We start from the raw sequence: 13269 nt of genomic DNA on the forward strand, positions 1-13269 counted from the left end.
CAAACACGCACACACACATGCATACATACATAGACACACACACACACACACACACACACACACACACACACACACACACACATACAGATGCAGCCATACACATACACACACACATGCATACATACATACAGACACACACACACACACATACAGATGCAGCCATTAATTGTCTGTCGACCATCGACCAACGTTTGGGCACCGTATTAACGGTAACGGTGACCAGTATAGGGGCGCTCAAATACTATGAGGGGCCGTTTAGGCCATAATACCGTCACTGTCACATATACATATTGAAATGTGTCTCGTTTGCTACTAAAAAGCAATTGCGTATATATACAAACACTGTCACGTATGCTACTGAAACGCTGTCACGTATGCCACTGAAAAATTCTTACGTATACTACTGAGATCTGTCACATATGCTACTGAAAAATATGCAAATTCATTGTTAATTTATGCAAATGTGTGCACATTCATTTTCGGTAGCATACGTGACCGCTTTTCAGTAGCATACGCGACAGTGTTTGTATATACAGTACGCACACGTTTTTCAATAGCATACGTATGATTTAGGTGACGGTGTGTGACCTGAACGGCCCCTCATAAAATACAGCCATACATTACACACACACACACACACACACACACACACACACACACACACACACACACACACACACAGCCATACACACACACCCTCACACACACACACAACACAGAATAGTGTGGCTCCAAGTCATGTCAGAAATATCATAAATACGACAAAGTGATATTTTTACGAGACAGGAAAGAGTTGCTGATTTGTTGTTGGGGCGTGTGCTTACATAGAGACATGCTTCAGGTCATTGCAATCATAATTGGCTCAAAGATAACTTCATAAATCATAAATTACATTAGTTATGTGTAATATAGTTGCGTGTGGCATGATTTATGAGATAGAACAAGCACCTAAAACATTTATTTTACCGCATCAGTACTGATGTTATTGAGTTTCTGACACCAAAACACTTGAATGTGTTGGAAACACATGATGGTGACATTGTTGTATTTATGACTTCTGACCTGACCTTTTGTTCACTTCTCCTCTCTCCTCTCCTCTCCTCTCCTCTCCTCTCCTCTCCTCTCCTCTCCTCTCCCTCTCCTCTCCTCTCCTCTCCTCTCCTCTCCTCTCCTCTCCTCTCCTCTCCTTTCCTCTCCTCTCCTCTCCTTTCCTCTCCTCTCCTCTCTTCTCTTCTGTTCTCTTCTCTCCTCTCCTCTCCTCTCCTCTCATCTCCTCTCCTCTCCTCTCCTCTCCTCTCCTCTCCTCTCCTCTCCTCTCCTCTCCTCCTCCTCTCTTCTCTTATCTTCTGTTCTCTTCTCCTCTCCTCTCCTCTCCTCTATTCTCTTCTCTTCTCCTCTCCTCTCCTCTCTCCTCTCCTCTCCTCTCCTCTCCTCTCCTCTCCTCTCCTCTTCTCCTCTCTTCTTATCTTCTCTCCCTCTCCTCCACCTCTCCTCCTCCAGGAGCCAACCCGTCAGTGAGTAAAGGCTCTCTGGTGGTGGTACCGATCGGTGGGCGCGCAGGGCAACAACAACAGTGGACGGTCAGATTGTGGACGGTCAAAGCGCTTCGTGCCTGCTGAGCATCACACCACACCACGCCGCCATCGTGGGCCGGTACCCGCACCTACGTGGGCGTCTGTGGGTCCTCGGGCATCCACCGTACGAGACGGGACACTAACACGGATGTGTATGTGCTCTTCAATGCCTGGGCAGAGCGTGAGTTCTTATTTTATTATTATTTATTATTTACAATAATTCATTAGATGCCCACAAGCAACACAGTCTCACCAGAACATGTGGATAAAGTACTATTTGACCACAGGAAAAAGGGTACATAATGTACATTATGTTAAAGTAATGTATACGTACATATTGTATCGGCAAAAGTCCAAAACAAACGCCACAACTATAGGAAAACCAGCAATCATTGCAGTCACAGGCGAGTGCTCTCACTACTATCTAACTAGGATTATAGTTAAGAGTTAAGGTTAGTTTTAACATTTGCTTAACAGGGCGGCTAGGTGGTGTAGTGGGCAAGGCACTCGCCACCAATGTGGAGATGCTGGGTTTGCGTGTTCGAATCCATCTCTCCACATTGTTTTCAGTTTAGCTGGTCGTCCGTACTAATACAATTGGCAGTATTAGAGGGTGGCAAACTGATGGGTGGGGATCGGGCGTTGTGGACAGCGACTCCTACAGGTCGGTTGGTGCGCCTGCGCAGTAGAATCAGGAATTGTCGGGGGCAGCGTGAGCCTCCCACGCGTTACTCCTCGCCACTGAGAGATCGAGCTGCGCAGGTGAAAAGATGCGACTGCTGTTACCTCAAGTAATGTCCACATTATACAACGGCATGCAAATTTCTCGATTCTGATTGGCTGAAACAGTCATTTTACACGTCTTTATTGGCAACAATTCCACGCTGCTGGCCCAGGACCCGCCCACAACCGAACCACATCACATCACTCCGCCGGATCACAAGAAGGTGGACAATAATCTTTACAAATGGATATGTTGATAGCGACTAAACGACTAAATATCAAGCGATTCTGTCACAGCGAATGTCTTAGTCGTTTAAACAATGTTGGATGATGTAATTGATGGGTCTTGAATCATTCTGTAACAAAAGAAAATCGCGGATTGATTGATTGATTAATTTTCAATTTTTTTTTCAATTTCTTTTTCCTTTCGACTGTCAGCGCCCGCTCTTGTCTCCACCCACCGCCACACACCCCCCCCCACACACCCCCCCCCCCCCACACACACACACACACACACGCACACACACGCACACACACACACACACACACTCTGCCTGCAACGCGGGGGATAGTCAGAGAGCTGTGTGCTGCGCTGTTCTAAGTGAGCATGGCCTATTGAGTTGATTGATTGATTGCTAATTTTATTACTGTACGCTTGGTTTCCAACTGGTTAAGTTTAGGCCCTCTAAAGTAGGTTTAAAAAAATAAATAAAAGAATAGGGCGAAGAAAACGTTTTTTTCCTATAGGGCAAAGAAAACTTTTTAATTTGTTTTACCTACTTTATATAGAAGCATCTAAGAATGAAGTTCTATGGAAAGTAGGTCTGCATTCCCTTAACAATTGTGTGTATTGAGCCGTACTGTATTGTACCCATTCTGCATCTGGTAATAAAATTTTCAATCAATCATTCCAATAATACACAGTTGGATGTGTTAGTTGGTTGGATGCACTTCAAGCTGCTTCCACATGAGGCAACTTCTCTCAATCATTCCAATAATACACAGTTGGATGTGTTAGTTTGGTTGGATGCACTTCAAGCTGCTTCCACATGGAGGCAACTTGTCTTTTTGTAGTTGTGGGAACTACTTTTTCTGGCGGATGGTTTTTTCAATAAATCTTCGATTAATGTGTGTTTATTGTATAGAAATAAGGTTGGATGAATCTGGCAGTTGTATAAAAGCTTTACACCACTTGCAGTCGTGATTTGTGAACAATAAACCATGCCTAGGGGGTCTAACGACCACCCCTAGGCATGGTTTATTGTTCACAAACCACTCCTGCGCGTGATGTAATGCTTAATTGCAGCCGGCTTGTGGGAGGCAAGAAACAGCGTTCGTGACAGGGGAGGGTTGAATTGGATGATACGAAATTGGGATGGGAGAAAATATAGAAAATGGGAGAAAAAGTGGATAAAAAAAAAACATTTGCTTAACAGTAGTTCAGACATAAAGTTAGGGTTTTGGTTAGTTCTAACATTTGTGTGTTGAAATCGACTTTATTTATATGAAAATGTCAAAGATTATTACTTTAATGATTGATTATACAGCCATCATGGTCCATGGTGAAAATAAAGGCAGAACTAACTGGCTGTGTGTCTCTCTCTCTGTGTGTCTCTCTCTGTGTGTCTCCCTCACTAACTGGGGTGTGTCTCTCTGTGTGTGTCTCTCTCTGTGTGTCTCCCTCACTGACTGGGGTGTGTCTCTCTGTGTGTGTCTCTCTCTGTGTGTCTCCCTCACTGACTGGTGTGTCTCTCTGTGTCTCTCTCTCTGTGTGTCTCTCTCACTAACTGGGGTGTGTCTCTCTGTGTGTGTCTCTCTCTGTGTGTCTCCCTCACTAACTGGGGTGTGTCTCTCTGTGTGTGTCTCTCTCTGTGTGTCTCCTCACTGACTGGTGTGTCTCTCTCTGTGTCTCTCTCTCTGTGTGTCTCTCTCACTAACTGGGGTGTGTCTCTCTCTGTGTCTCTCTCTCTGTGTGTCTCTCTCACTAACTGGGGTGTGTCTCTCTCTGTGTCTCTCTCTCTGTGTGTCTCCCTCACTAACTGGGGTGTGTCTCTCTGTGTGTGTCTCTCTCTGTGTGTCTCCCTCACTGACTGGTGTGTCTCTCTCTGTGTCTCTCTCTCTGTGTGTCTCTCTCACTAACTGGGGTGTGTCTCTCTCTGTGTCTCTCTCTCTGTGTGTCTCCCTCACTGACTGGTGTGTCTCTCTCTGTGCTGCAGAGGATGCAGTGTTCCTTAATAACGAGGCCCTGAGGAGGGAATATGTCCTGAACGACAGTGGGGTCATCTACCAGGGAGAGGCCCACGCTGTGTCCAGCCGCTGCTGGAACTATGGACAGGTACGCACACATGTACACACACCAGTAATGATACTAGTTTACTACCAGTAATGCAGCTAGTTTACTACTAGTAATGAAACTAGTTTACTACTAGTAATGAAACTAGTTTACTGGTGATTGCACTAGTTTTCTAATTGTAATGAACCTAGTTTACTAGTAATGAAACTAGTTGACTAGTGATTAAACTAGTTTTCTACTTGTAATGAAACTAGTTTACTGGTGATTGCACTAGTTTTCTAATTGTAATGAACCTAGTTTACTAGTAATGAAACTAGTTGACTAGTGATTAAACTAGTTTTCTACTTGTAATGAAACTAGTTTACCACTAGTAATGAACCTAGTTTAATAGTGATTCAACTAGTTTTCTTCTATAGGGGATATGTGTCACATGGGAAGTGGAATTACAAAATTGGCAAGCTGGCAATTAAGCCTAGCAACATAATTAGAGTGAATTGATGCGTTCCTCTCTCTCTCTCTCTCTTCCCCTCTTCCTTTCTCTCTCTCCCTCTCTCTCTCTCTCTCTCTCTCTTCCTCTCTCTCTCTTCTTCTCTCTCTCTCTCTCTCTCTCTCTTCCTCTCTTTCTCTCACTCTATCAATTCAATTTCAATTCAATGGGCTTTATTGACATGGGAAACATACGTTTACATTGACAAAGCCAGTGTTAAAACAAACAAAACAAAGCAAAACAATCAAACAGAGGAATCAGAAGAAATCAGATTTGTTTGTGTCTTTATGGTGGTTGTATTCCGTTGGATGTCCTTTTCTTGTCGCAGCAGCTCACAAATCTTGCTGCTGTGTTTGCACATTGTTCTATTTCTCCCATGGGAGTTTTGAGTTATTTGCCATGTTTTCAAAGTCTCTTTGGGTGTTTATGTCTCTGATGTCTTGGTATAGTGGGCAGGTTGTTAAGAAGTGTAGCTCGGTTTCCACCTCTTCTTGTGTGCAGTGGGTGCACAGTCTGTCTTCTCTTGGGAGCCAGGTCTGCTTATGGCGGCCTTTCTCGAGGGCTAGGCTGTGCTCGCTGAGTCTGTACCTAGTCAAGGATCTTCTTAGTTTTGGATCAGTCACGGTGCTATTCTTCCACTGTGTACTCTCTGTTTGATTCTTTCCAATGTGTCAGATGGTTTTCTTTTTGTTTTCTTATAATTTGGTTTAGTCCTGTGTGGTTTCTGTCTGGTGGCTCTGCTTGTGTTTGTGAGCAGAACCAACTGGCTGAGCGGGCATCTCTCTAGGGTCTCTCTCTCTTTTAGGTGATTATAGTATTTAAATGCTCTTTTTTGGATTTTGATAATTAGTCGGTATCTTCCTAGTTCTGCTCTGCAGGCATTATTTGGTGTTTTCCGTTGAGTGAAACACCAACTCTCTCTCTCTCTCTCTCTCTCTCTCTCTCTCTCTCTCTCTCTCTCTCTCTCTCTCTCTCTCTCTCTCTCTCTCTCTCTCTCTCTCTCTCTCTCTCTCTCTGTCTCTCTCTCTCTCTCTCTCTAGTTTGAGCAAGGGATCCTGGATGCCTGTATTTACATCCTGGATTCATCCCGCATGCCTATCTCCGACAGAGGCAACGCCATCAAGCTGGTCAGGAAGGGCTCTGCCATGGTGAGACCTGACCGCAGAGCTGCGATCCAGTCAGCTTTCTTTAGAAGCACACGTTACATTTATCCCTATTTGCCCATAATGTTGAAAGGTTGAGTGTTGATCAAATGCTGTGCCACAATTGAACCCTTTCACTGCCACACTACAAAAGGGTTAACCCTTTCACTGCCACACTACAAAAGGGTTAACCCTCTCACTGCCACACTACAAAAGGGTTAACCCTCCTTTCACTACCGTCTGTAGTGTGGTGGTGAGAGGTTAACCTTCGGTAGTGTGGTGGTGAAAGAGCACAAAATACCAACATACCAACCATCTCCAAGGTCTCCTTCTAATCTAACTTGGAGTGGGAATGAGTTTAATAGTGCATTTAACATTATGTGTGGCTATCCATAGGGCGATAAAACATTCTAGTTTGTCTTTTTTCATTCTTTTCGAGGGATGATTATGAAAAATGTGCCTAATGCACACAGACGCACACACACAGCTCAACTTCTCCTCTCCTCTCCTCTCTCTCCCCCTCCTCTCCTCTCCTCTCCTCTCCTCTCCTCTCCTCTCCTCTCCTCTCCTCTCCTCTCCCTCCCTCCTCTCCTCTCCTCTCCTCTCCTCTCCTCTCCCCCCTCTCCCCTCTCCTCTCCTCTCCTCTCCTCTCCCCTCCTCTCCTCTCCTCTCCTCTCCTCTCCTCTCCTCTCCTCTCCTCTCCTCTCCCCCCTCTCCCCCTCTCCTCTCCCCTCCTCTCCTCTCCTCTCCTCTCCTCTCCTCTCCTCTCCTCTCCTCTCCTCTCCTCTCCCCCCTCTCCCCTCTCCTCTCCTCTCCTCTCCTCTCCTCTCCTCACCTCTCCTCCTCTCCTCTCCCCCTCTCCTCTCCTCTCCTCTCCTCTCCTCTCCCCTCCCCTCCTCTCCTCTCCTCTCCTCTCCTCTCCTCTCCTCTCCTCTCCCCCTCTCCTCTCCTCTCCTCTCCTCTCCTCTCCTCTCCTCTCCTCTCCTCTCCTCTCCCTCCCCCGCCCAGCTGAACAGCCAGGACGACAACGGTGTTCTGGTTGGTAACTGGAGTGACGACTTCTCCATGGGGACGTCTCCCACCTTCTGGAGCGGGAGCATCAGAATCCTGCTGCAATACGCCAGCACCGGCGTTCCTGTCAGCTTCGGCCAGTGCTGGGTCTTTTCTTCTGTGTTTTGTACATGTGAGCCCTGCTACCTAGCCTCAGAGGCCCATTTCAACATGGTACCTAGCCTTAGGGCCCGGGTCCACCTGCCTCATATTTATGACCGCACGCGTCTTTTTTCAATGTATCCCAATGGGGAGGGAGCGTATGCGGCCGCATGCGCCGCCTATAGGAAATGCGCTGCAGTCGGCTTCTTTTTTCAGCTTTTTTCTGAACTTTCAGAGCGATGCGCTGAGCTCATTTTCAGACAACCAATCACAGCCATTCATATCTACCACTCTGTTTGTAACCTGACACCGGAGCTGCCTGCCTGTCTTGGCTGTCTCCCACAAGAGACGGGCCATTGAGATTCGCGACAAAACACAAATACACTAATAATAATAACTACACGAATACACTACTAAAAAGCTAATAAAAGCAAAGGGCGAACTGTGGTGTCAGGCAATAACTATATATATAATTAATATACAATAAAGTGTATTAAAATATGCTATAATATGTGCAAAACCGCGGCAGGAAAAAACGATAAAAAGATGGCTGTAGATTTCTTTCTGTCATCTACAAGATGCGCTTCACTAACCCCGCCCCCTCTCTCTTCTCCACCAGTCCTGCGGTGTCTCGGCCTCACTAACCCCGCCCCCCCTCTCTTCTCCACCAGTCCTGCGGTGTCTCGGCATGCCCTGCAGAGTGATCACTAACTTCAGCTCCGCCCACGACAACACGGGCAATCTGAAGACCGACCTGGTCTTCAAAACAGACAACTCCCCCGACAAGCGCAACACCAAAGACTCCATCTGGTTGGTCTATTTACCTGTCAATCATTCTGCTGAATCTGTACTCTGTGACCTTTTCATAGAAAAATATAGTTTCATTTTGTCTATGGCCAGTTTAATTGTATTTCTTTCTGTATGTCAACATACTGTAGCCTGAAAAGACCAACACCTACAATTAGGGGTGTAACGATGCAACCTCACAACGATTAATTTCGATTACGATTATTCAGGCAACGATTCAATGCATCATGAAATCTCTTAATTTGACCACGATTCGATTCGATATATTTTAGATTAATTTTAGATTAATTTTCTATCAGTTAATTCCCCCAAAAATGTTGAATACACAAATGTGGCTGCAGGGGGAACTGATTCACTCAGCATGAATGGACTATAGGTCAATAAAAACAATACACACAAAAAAATTCTCTCTCTCTCTCTCTCTTTCTCTCTCTCTCTCTCTCTCTCTCTCTCTCTCTCTCAACTATCTCATCTCATTCTCTCCCTCCCCTCTTTCTCTCTCCCTCCTCATTCCCCTCTCGCTCTCTCCTCATTCTCTCTCTCTCTCACTCTCTCTCACTCACGCTGTAGGAACTATCATTGCTGGAATGAGGTTTTCATGACCAGACCAGACCTCCCCGCTGGGCTGGGTGGATGGCAGGTGGTAGACGCCACTCCCCAGGAGACCAGCGACGGTAAGACAGACAGACAGACAGACAGACACAGACAGACAGACAGACAGACAGACAGACAGACAGACAGACAGACAGACAGACAGACAGACAGACAGACAGACAGACAGACAGATAAACAGGCAGACGAGAGAGAGAGAGACAGACAGACATATATTGATATTATTGTGTACTGTGTTATTATTTTCAGGACATTATCGTTGTGGCCCAGCTTCTGTCATTGCTATCAAGGAGGGCTTGGTTTATCACCCCTTCGACTCCGGCTTCGTCTTCGCAGAGGTAAACAAACGCACCCAAAGTCTCACCCAAAACACGGATGAGAAAAGTGTTGAGACGTGTCTCTCTTATGTTGTCCCCCCCCTCTCTCTCCTTCTCTGTCTCTCTCTCTATTTCTCTCTCTCTCCCAGTCTCTCTCTCGTTCCTCTCAATTCAATTCAATTCAATTCAAATGGCTTTCTATCTCTCTATCTCTATCTCTCCTGCCTCTCTATTTCTCTCTCTCTCCCTCTCTCCTTTCTCTGTCTCTCTCTCTCTCCCTCTCCCCATCTCTCTATTCTCTCTCTTCTCTCTATCTCTCTCTACCTCTCTCTCTCTCTCTATCTCTCTCTGGCTCTCTTTTTTCTCTCTCTCGCTGTCACCCCTCCTTCTCTCTCTCTGCCTCTCTTTCTCTCTCTCTCTCTCTGTCTACCCCATCCTTATCTCTCTCTCCTCTCTCTGTCTCTCTCTCTCCTCTCTATCTCTCTCTACCCATCTCTCTATTTCTCTCTATTCTCTCTCTCTACCTGTCTCTCTATTTTTCTCTCTCTCTCTCTATTATCTCTCTCTACCTCTCTCTCTATTTCTCTCTCTCTATCTCTCTGCCTCTCTTTTCTCTCTCTCTCTCTCTCTCTCTCTCTCTCTCTCTCTCTCTCTCTCTCTCTCTCTCTCTCTCTCTCTCTCTCTCCCTCTCTCTCTCTCTGTCTACCCCCCCCCTTCTCTCTCTATTTCTCTCTCTCTCTGCCTCTCTTTCTTCTCTCTCTCTCTCTGTCTACCCCATCCTTATCTCTCTCTCTCTCTCTGCCTCTCTCTCTCTATCTCTCTCTGTCTACCCCATCCTTATCTCTCTCTCTGCCTCTCTCTCCCCCAGGTCAACAGTGATGTTGTTTTCCACAGGAGCACTAAGTATGGAACTCTAAAGGTGTTCAATGTGGACAAGTCTCACATCGGCCAGGCTATCCTGACCAAGTCTGTGGGCTCCGACCGCCCTGAGGACCTGCTCAATTATTACAAGTACCCTCAAGGTACAGTATGACACTACACACACACACACCACACACACACACACACACACACAGCACCTGCCACACTACAAAAGGTTAACCCTCCTTTCACTACCGTCTGTAGTGTGGTGGTGAGAGGTTAACCTTCGGTAGTGTGGTGGTGAAAGAGCACAAAATACCAACATACCAACCATCTCCAAGGTCTCCTTCTAATCTAACTTGGAGTGGGAATGAGTTAATAGTGCATTTAACATTATGTGTGGCTATCCATAGGGCGATAAAACATTCTAGTTTGTCTTTTTTTCATTCTTTTCGAGGGATGATTATGAAAAATGTGCCTAATGCACACAGACGCACACACACAGCTCAACTTCTCCTCTCCTCTCCTCTCCTCTCCCCCTCCTCTCCTCTCCTCTCCTCTCCTCTCCTCTCCTCTCCTCTCCTCTCCTCTCCTCTCCTCTCCTCTCCTCTCCTCTCCCCTCCTCTCCTCTCCTCTCCTCTCCTCTCCTCTCCCCCTCTCCCCCTCTCTCCTCTCCTCTCCCCTCCTCTCCTCTCCGCCATCTATCTGCTGTATCGCGGCCATTTTGAAAGCATTCTAAGTGGGCACAATCAAACAAGTCTTGCGTTGTAGTTATTCTATAATTATATTCCCCCCCAGGAACGATTCATGTCTTATAGAAGAACTATAAGTATATTATCTAGTTATTCTTCTATTCTCCTCCAGGAAACGATTCATGTCTTATAGAATAACTATAAGTATATTATCTAGTTATTCTTCTATTCTCCCTCCAGGAAACGATTCATGTCTTATAGTTATTCTATAATTATATTATCTAGTTATTCTTCTATTCTCCCTCCAGGAAACGATTCATGTCTTATAGTTATTCTAATTATTATATCTAGTTATTCTTCTATTCTCCCTCCAGGAAACGATTCATGTCTTATAGAAGAACTATAAGTATATTATCTAGTTATTCTTCTATTCTCCCTCCAGGAAACGATTCATGTCTTATAGAAGAACTATAAGTATATTTCTAGTTATTCTTCTATTCTCCCTCCAGGAAACGATTCATGTCTTATAGAAGAACTATAAGTATATTATCCAGTTATTCTTCTATTCTCCCTCCAGGAAACGATTCATGTCTTATAGTTATTCTATAATTATATTATCTAGTTATTCTTCTATTCTCCCTCCAGGTAGCCACGAGGATATGATGACGATGGACAAAGCTGAGGAGTTCGGCTGCGAGAGAGACCACAGCGACCTGCCACCCTCCCAAGTCTCTGTCACCATACTGACTGACCCGGTGAGAGGGGGGGTGTGTGTGCGTGTGTGTGTGTGTGTGTGTGTGTGTGTGTGTGTGTGTGTGTGTGTGTGTGTGGGTGTGTGTGTGTGTGTGTGTGTGCGTGCGTGTGTGTGTGTGTGTGTGTGTCTTTGGGTCTTTGAGAGACATCCGAGTAAAACCGACGCCGAGAAAAAAAGCTTTTCCAAAATCCATTTCCTCATCCACCGCAGTGCATTCTCTGAAATCTGATTCACTTCCCGTTTTCGCTCATCAATTTTCACCTAGTTCCCTTATTCGCCCCCCCCCCCCCCACGTGGGAGATCGTTGGAAACCTACACTCGTTAGCTACAAAAGCTGACCAATCATTTTCGCCGTCAGCGGAGGATTGGCAGTTCTGGAGCGTCGGGAGTCCGGGGTTGTCATCTGACGTGTGGCACGTAGAAAAGACGCTCGCCTGACATATCGTCATGTAACTCGAGAACAAAGGCACGGATTTGGTCGAGTGAGGTGGCGTTCGAACGGCAACAAATAGATCTTTCGAACGGTATATTATATGTTCGGCGAGAAATGCAGACCCGAGCCGCTAGACGCTTGCAAAAATGCAGTGACTTTGTGCGTTCCATATCGTCATACCTTCTTAAAATAATGGCTTACTGTATGTCACTTTTTGAGGAAAATAGTGTTTTTGCCTAAGTCATCTCTTCATAATGCCGGCCACCTATGGTAAAATTGCCTTAAAGGAACACGGCCAACATTTTGTGAAATTAGCTTACCATCTTCTCCAGAGAGAGACAAGAAGATAGAGACCAGTTTCCTCTCTCTGTGCGTTCAGTAGAAAGCTATCTGGCTGCACGTTAGCCTAGCTTAGCACAATGAATGGAAGCGGACAGTGCCGGTTAGCCTTTGGGAGAGGTGTTAGTTGGACGATGCCTCTAGGCTAACCGGCACTGTCCGCTTCCATTCATTGTGCTAAGCTAGGCTAACGTGCAGCCGGATAGCTTTCTACTGAACGCACAGAGAGGAAACTGGTATCTATTGTAATGGGAAATATTAAAGGACTAAACGATGCGCCGTTTACAAATCATTCTGAGTCATTATTAATAATAATAAGAACGTTTATTTCACCGTGGCCACAAATGAAAGGACAGCCTACAGTCAGAGACAATATGTTAACACATTAGCGTCTGGCCATAGACTGACCCAGAGCGCTGTTCAGACATATGTTAAATACACAGTTGTCAGACATAACATAATATCAGATATGATGATGAAGGTAAACAAAAATGGTTCTCAGTCACTGGGAGCAACAACAAAGAAGTTATGGCTGGGGAGATGTCGGGGGGGTTCTTAAAGAGACATACACACATTAACCAGTCAAGCTGGTCACACTGAAAGTCACGCTGTATAACATGATGTCTCAACACAGATCTATAAGGACATGATAATATATTCCACGACACTATCTTCTTGTCTCTCTCTGGAGAAGACGGTAAGCTAATTTCACAAAATGTTGGCCGTGTTCCTTTATTTGAAAAGACCACGCTGTTCCTTCCCAGTTGTGAAATGATTAATAAATATCATATATTCTGTTTATTTGGTTCAGTTTATTCTGTTTTTCTCAAAACTTGGAAAATAATATGACGACATAACCCATTATTTTAAGAAGGTGACAATATATTGCGTATTTTTTATTGGTGTTTTAATAAAACTCACAAGTCTCTCACAGCTCCGGCGTTGTCACCAGCTTGGCTGGCCGTTCACACTAATACAATTGGCTGTATTAGAGGGTGGGAGAGCTGGCGGGGTGGGTCCGGGTCGTTGTAAACAGCGACTCCTACAGTTCGGTCGGTGCGCCTGCACAGCGAGGGAAGGATC

The 13269-nt window shown here is 45.5% G+C and overlaps 1 protein-coding gene across 1 annotated transcript in view; it reads right to left on the reverse strand.

Annotated features, from left to right (window-relative positions):
• LOC311237589 (ras-responsive element-binding protein 1-like) overlaps positions 1-3848 on the reverse strand; it is a gene marked incomplete at its 5' end in the record, with an annotated part of 33938 nt that extends 30090 nt beyond the window's left edge. The window contains one exon of the mRNA XM_084325531.1: positions 3843-3848. Coding sequence (XP_084181657.1) covers positions 3843-3848 — 6 coding nt within the window. The remainder of the gene's footprint in view (positions 1-3842) is intronic.
• Positions 3849-13269: the final 9421 nt, after the last annotated feature.

This window comes from Notolepis coatsorum, assembly GCF_963971535.1.
Source record: "Notolepis coatsorum genome assembly, chromosome: 12".
NCBI lineage: Eukaryota > Metazoa > Chordata > Actinopteri > Aulopiformes > Paralepididae > Notolepis > Notolepis coatsorum.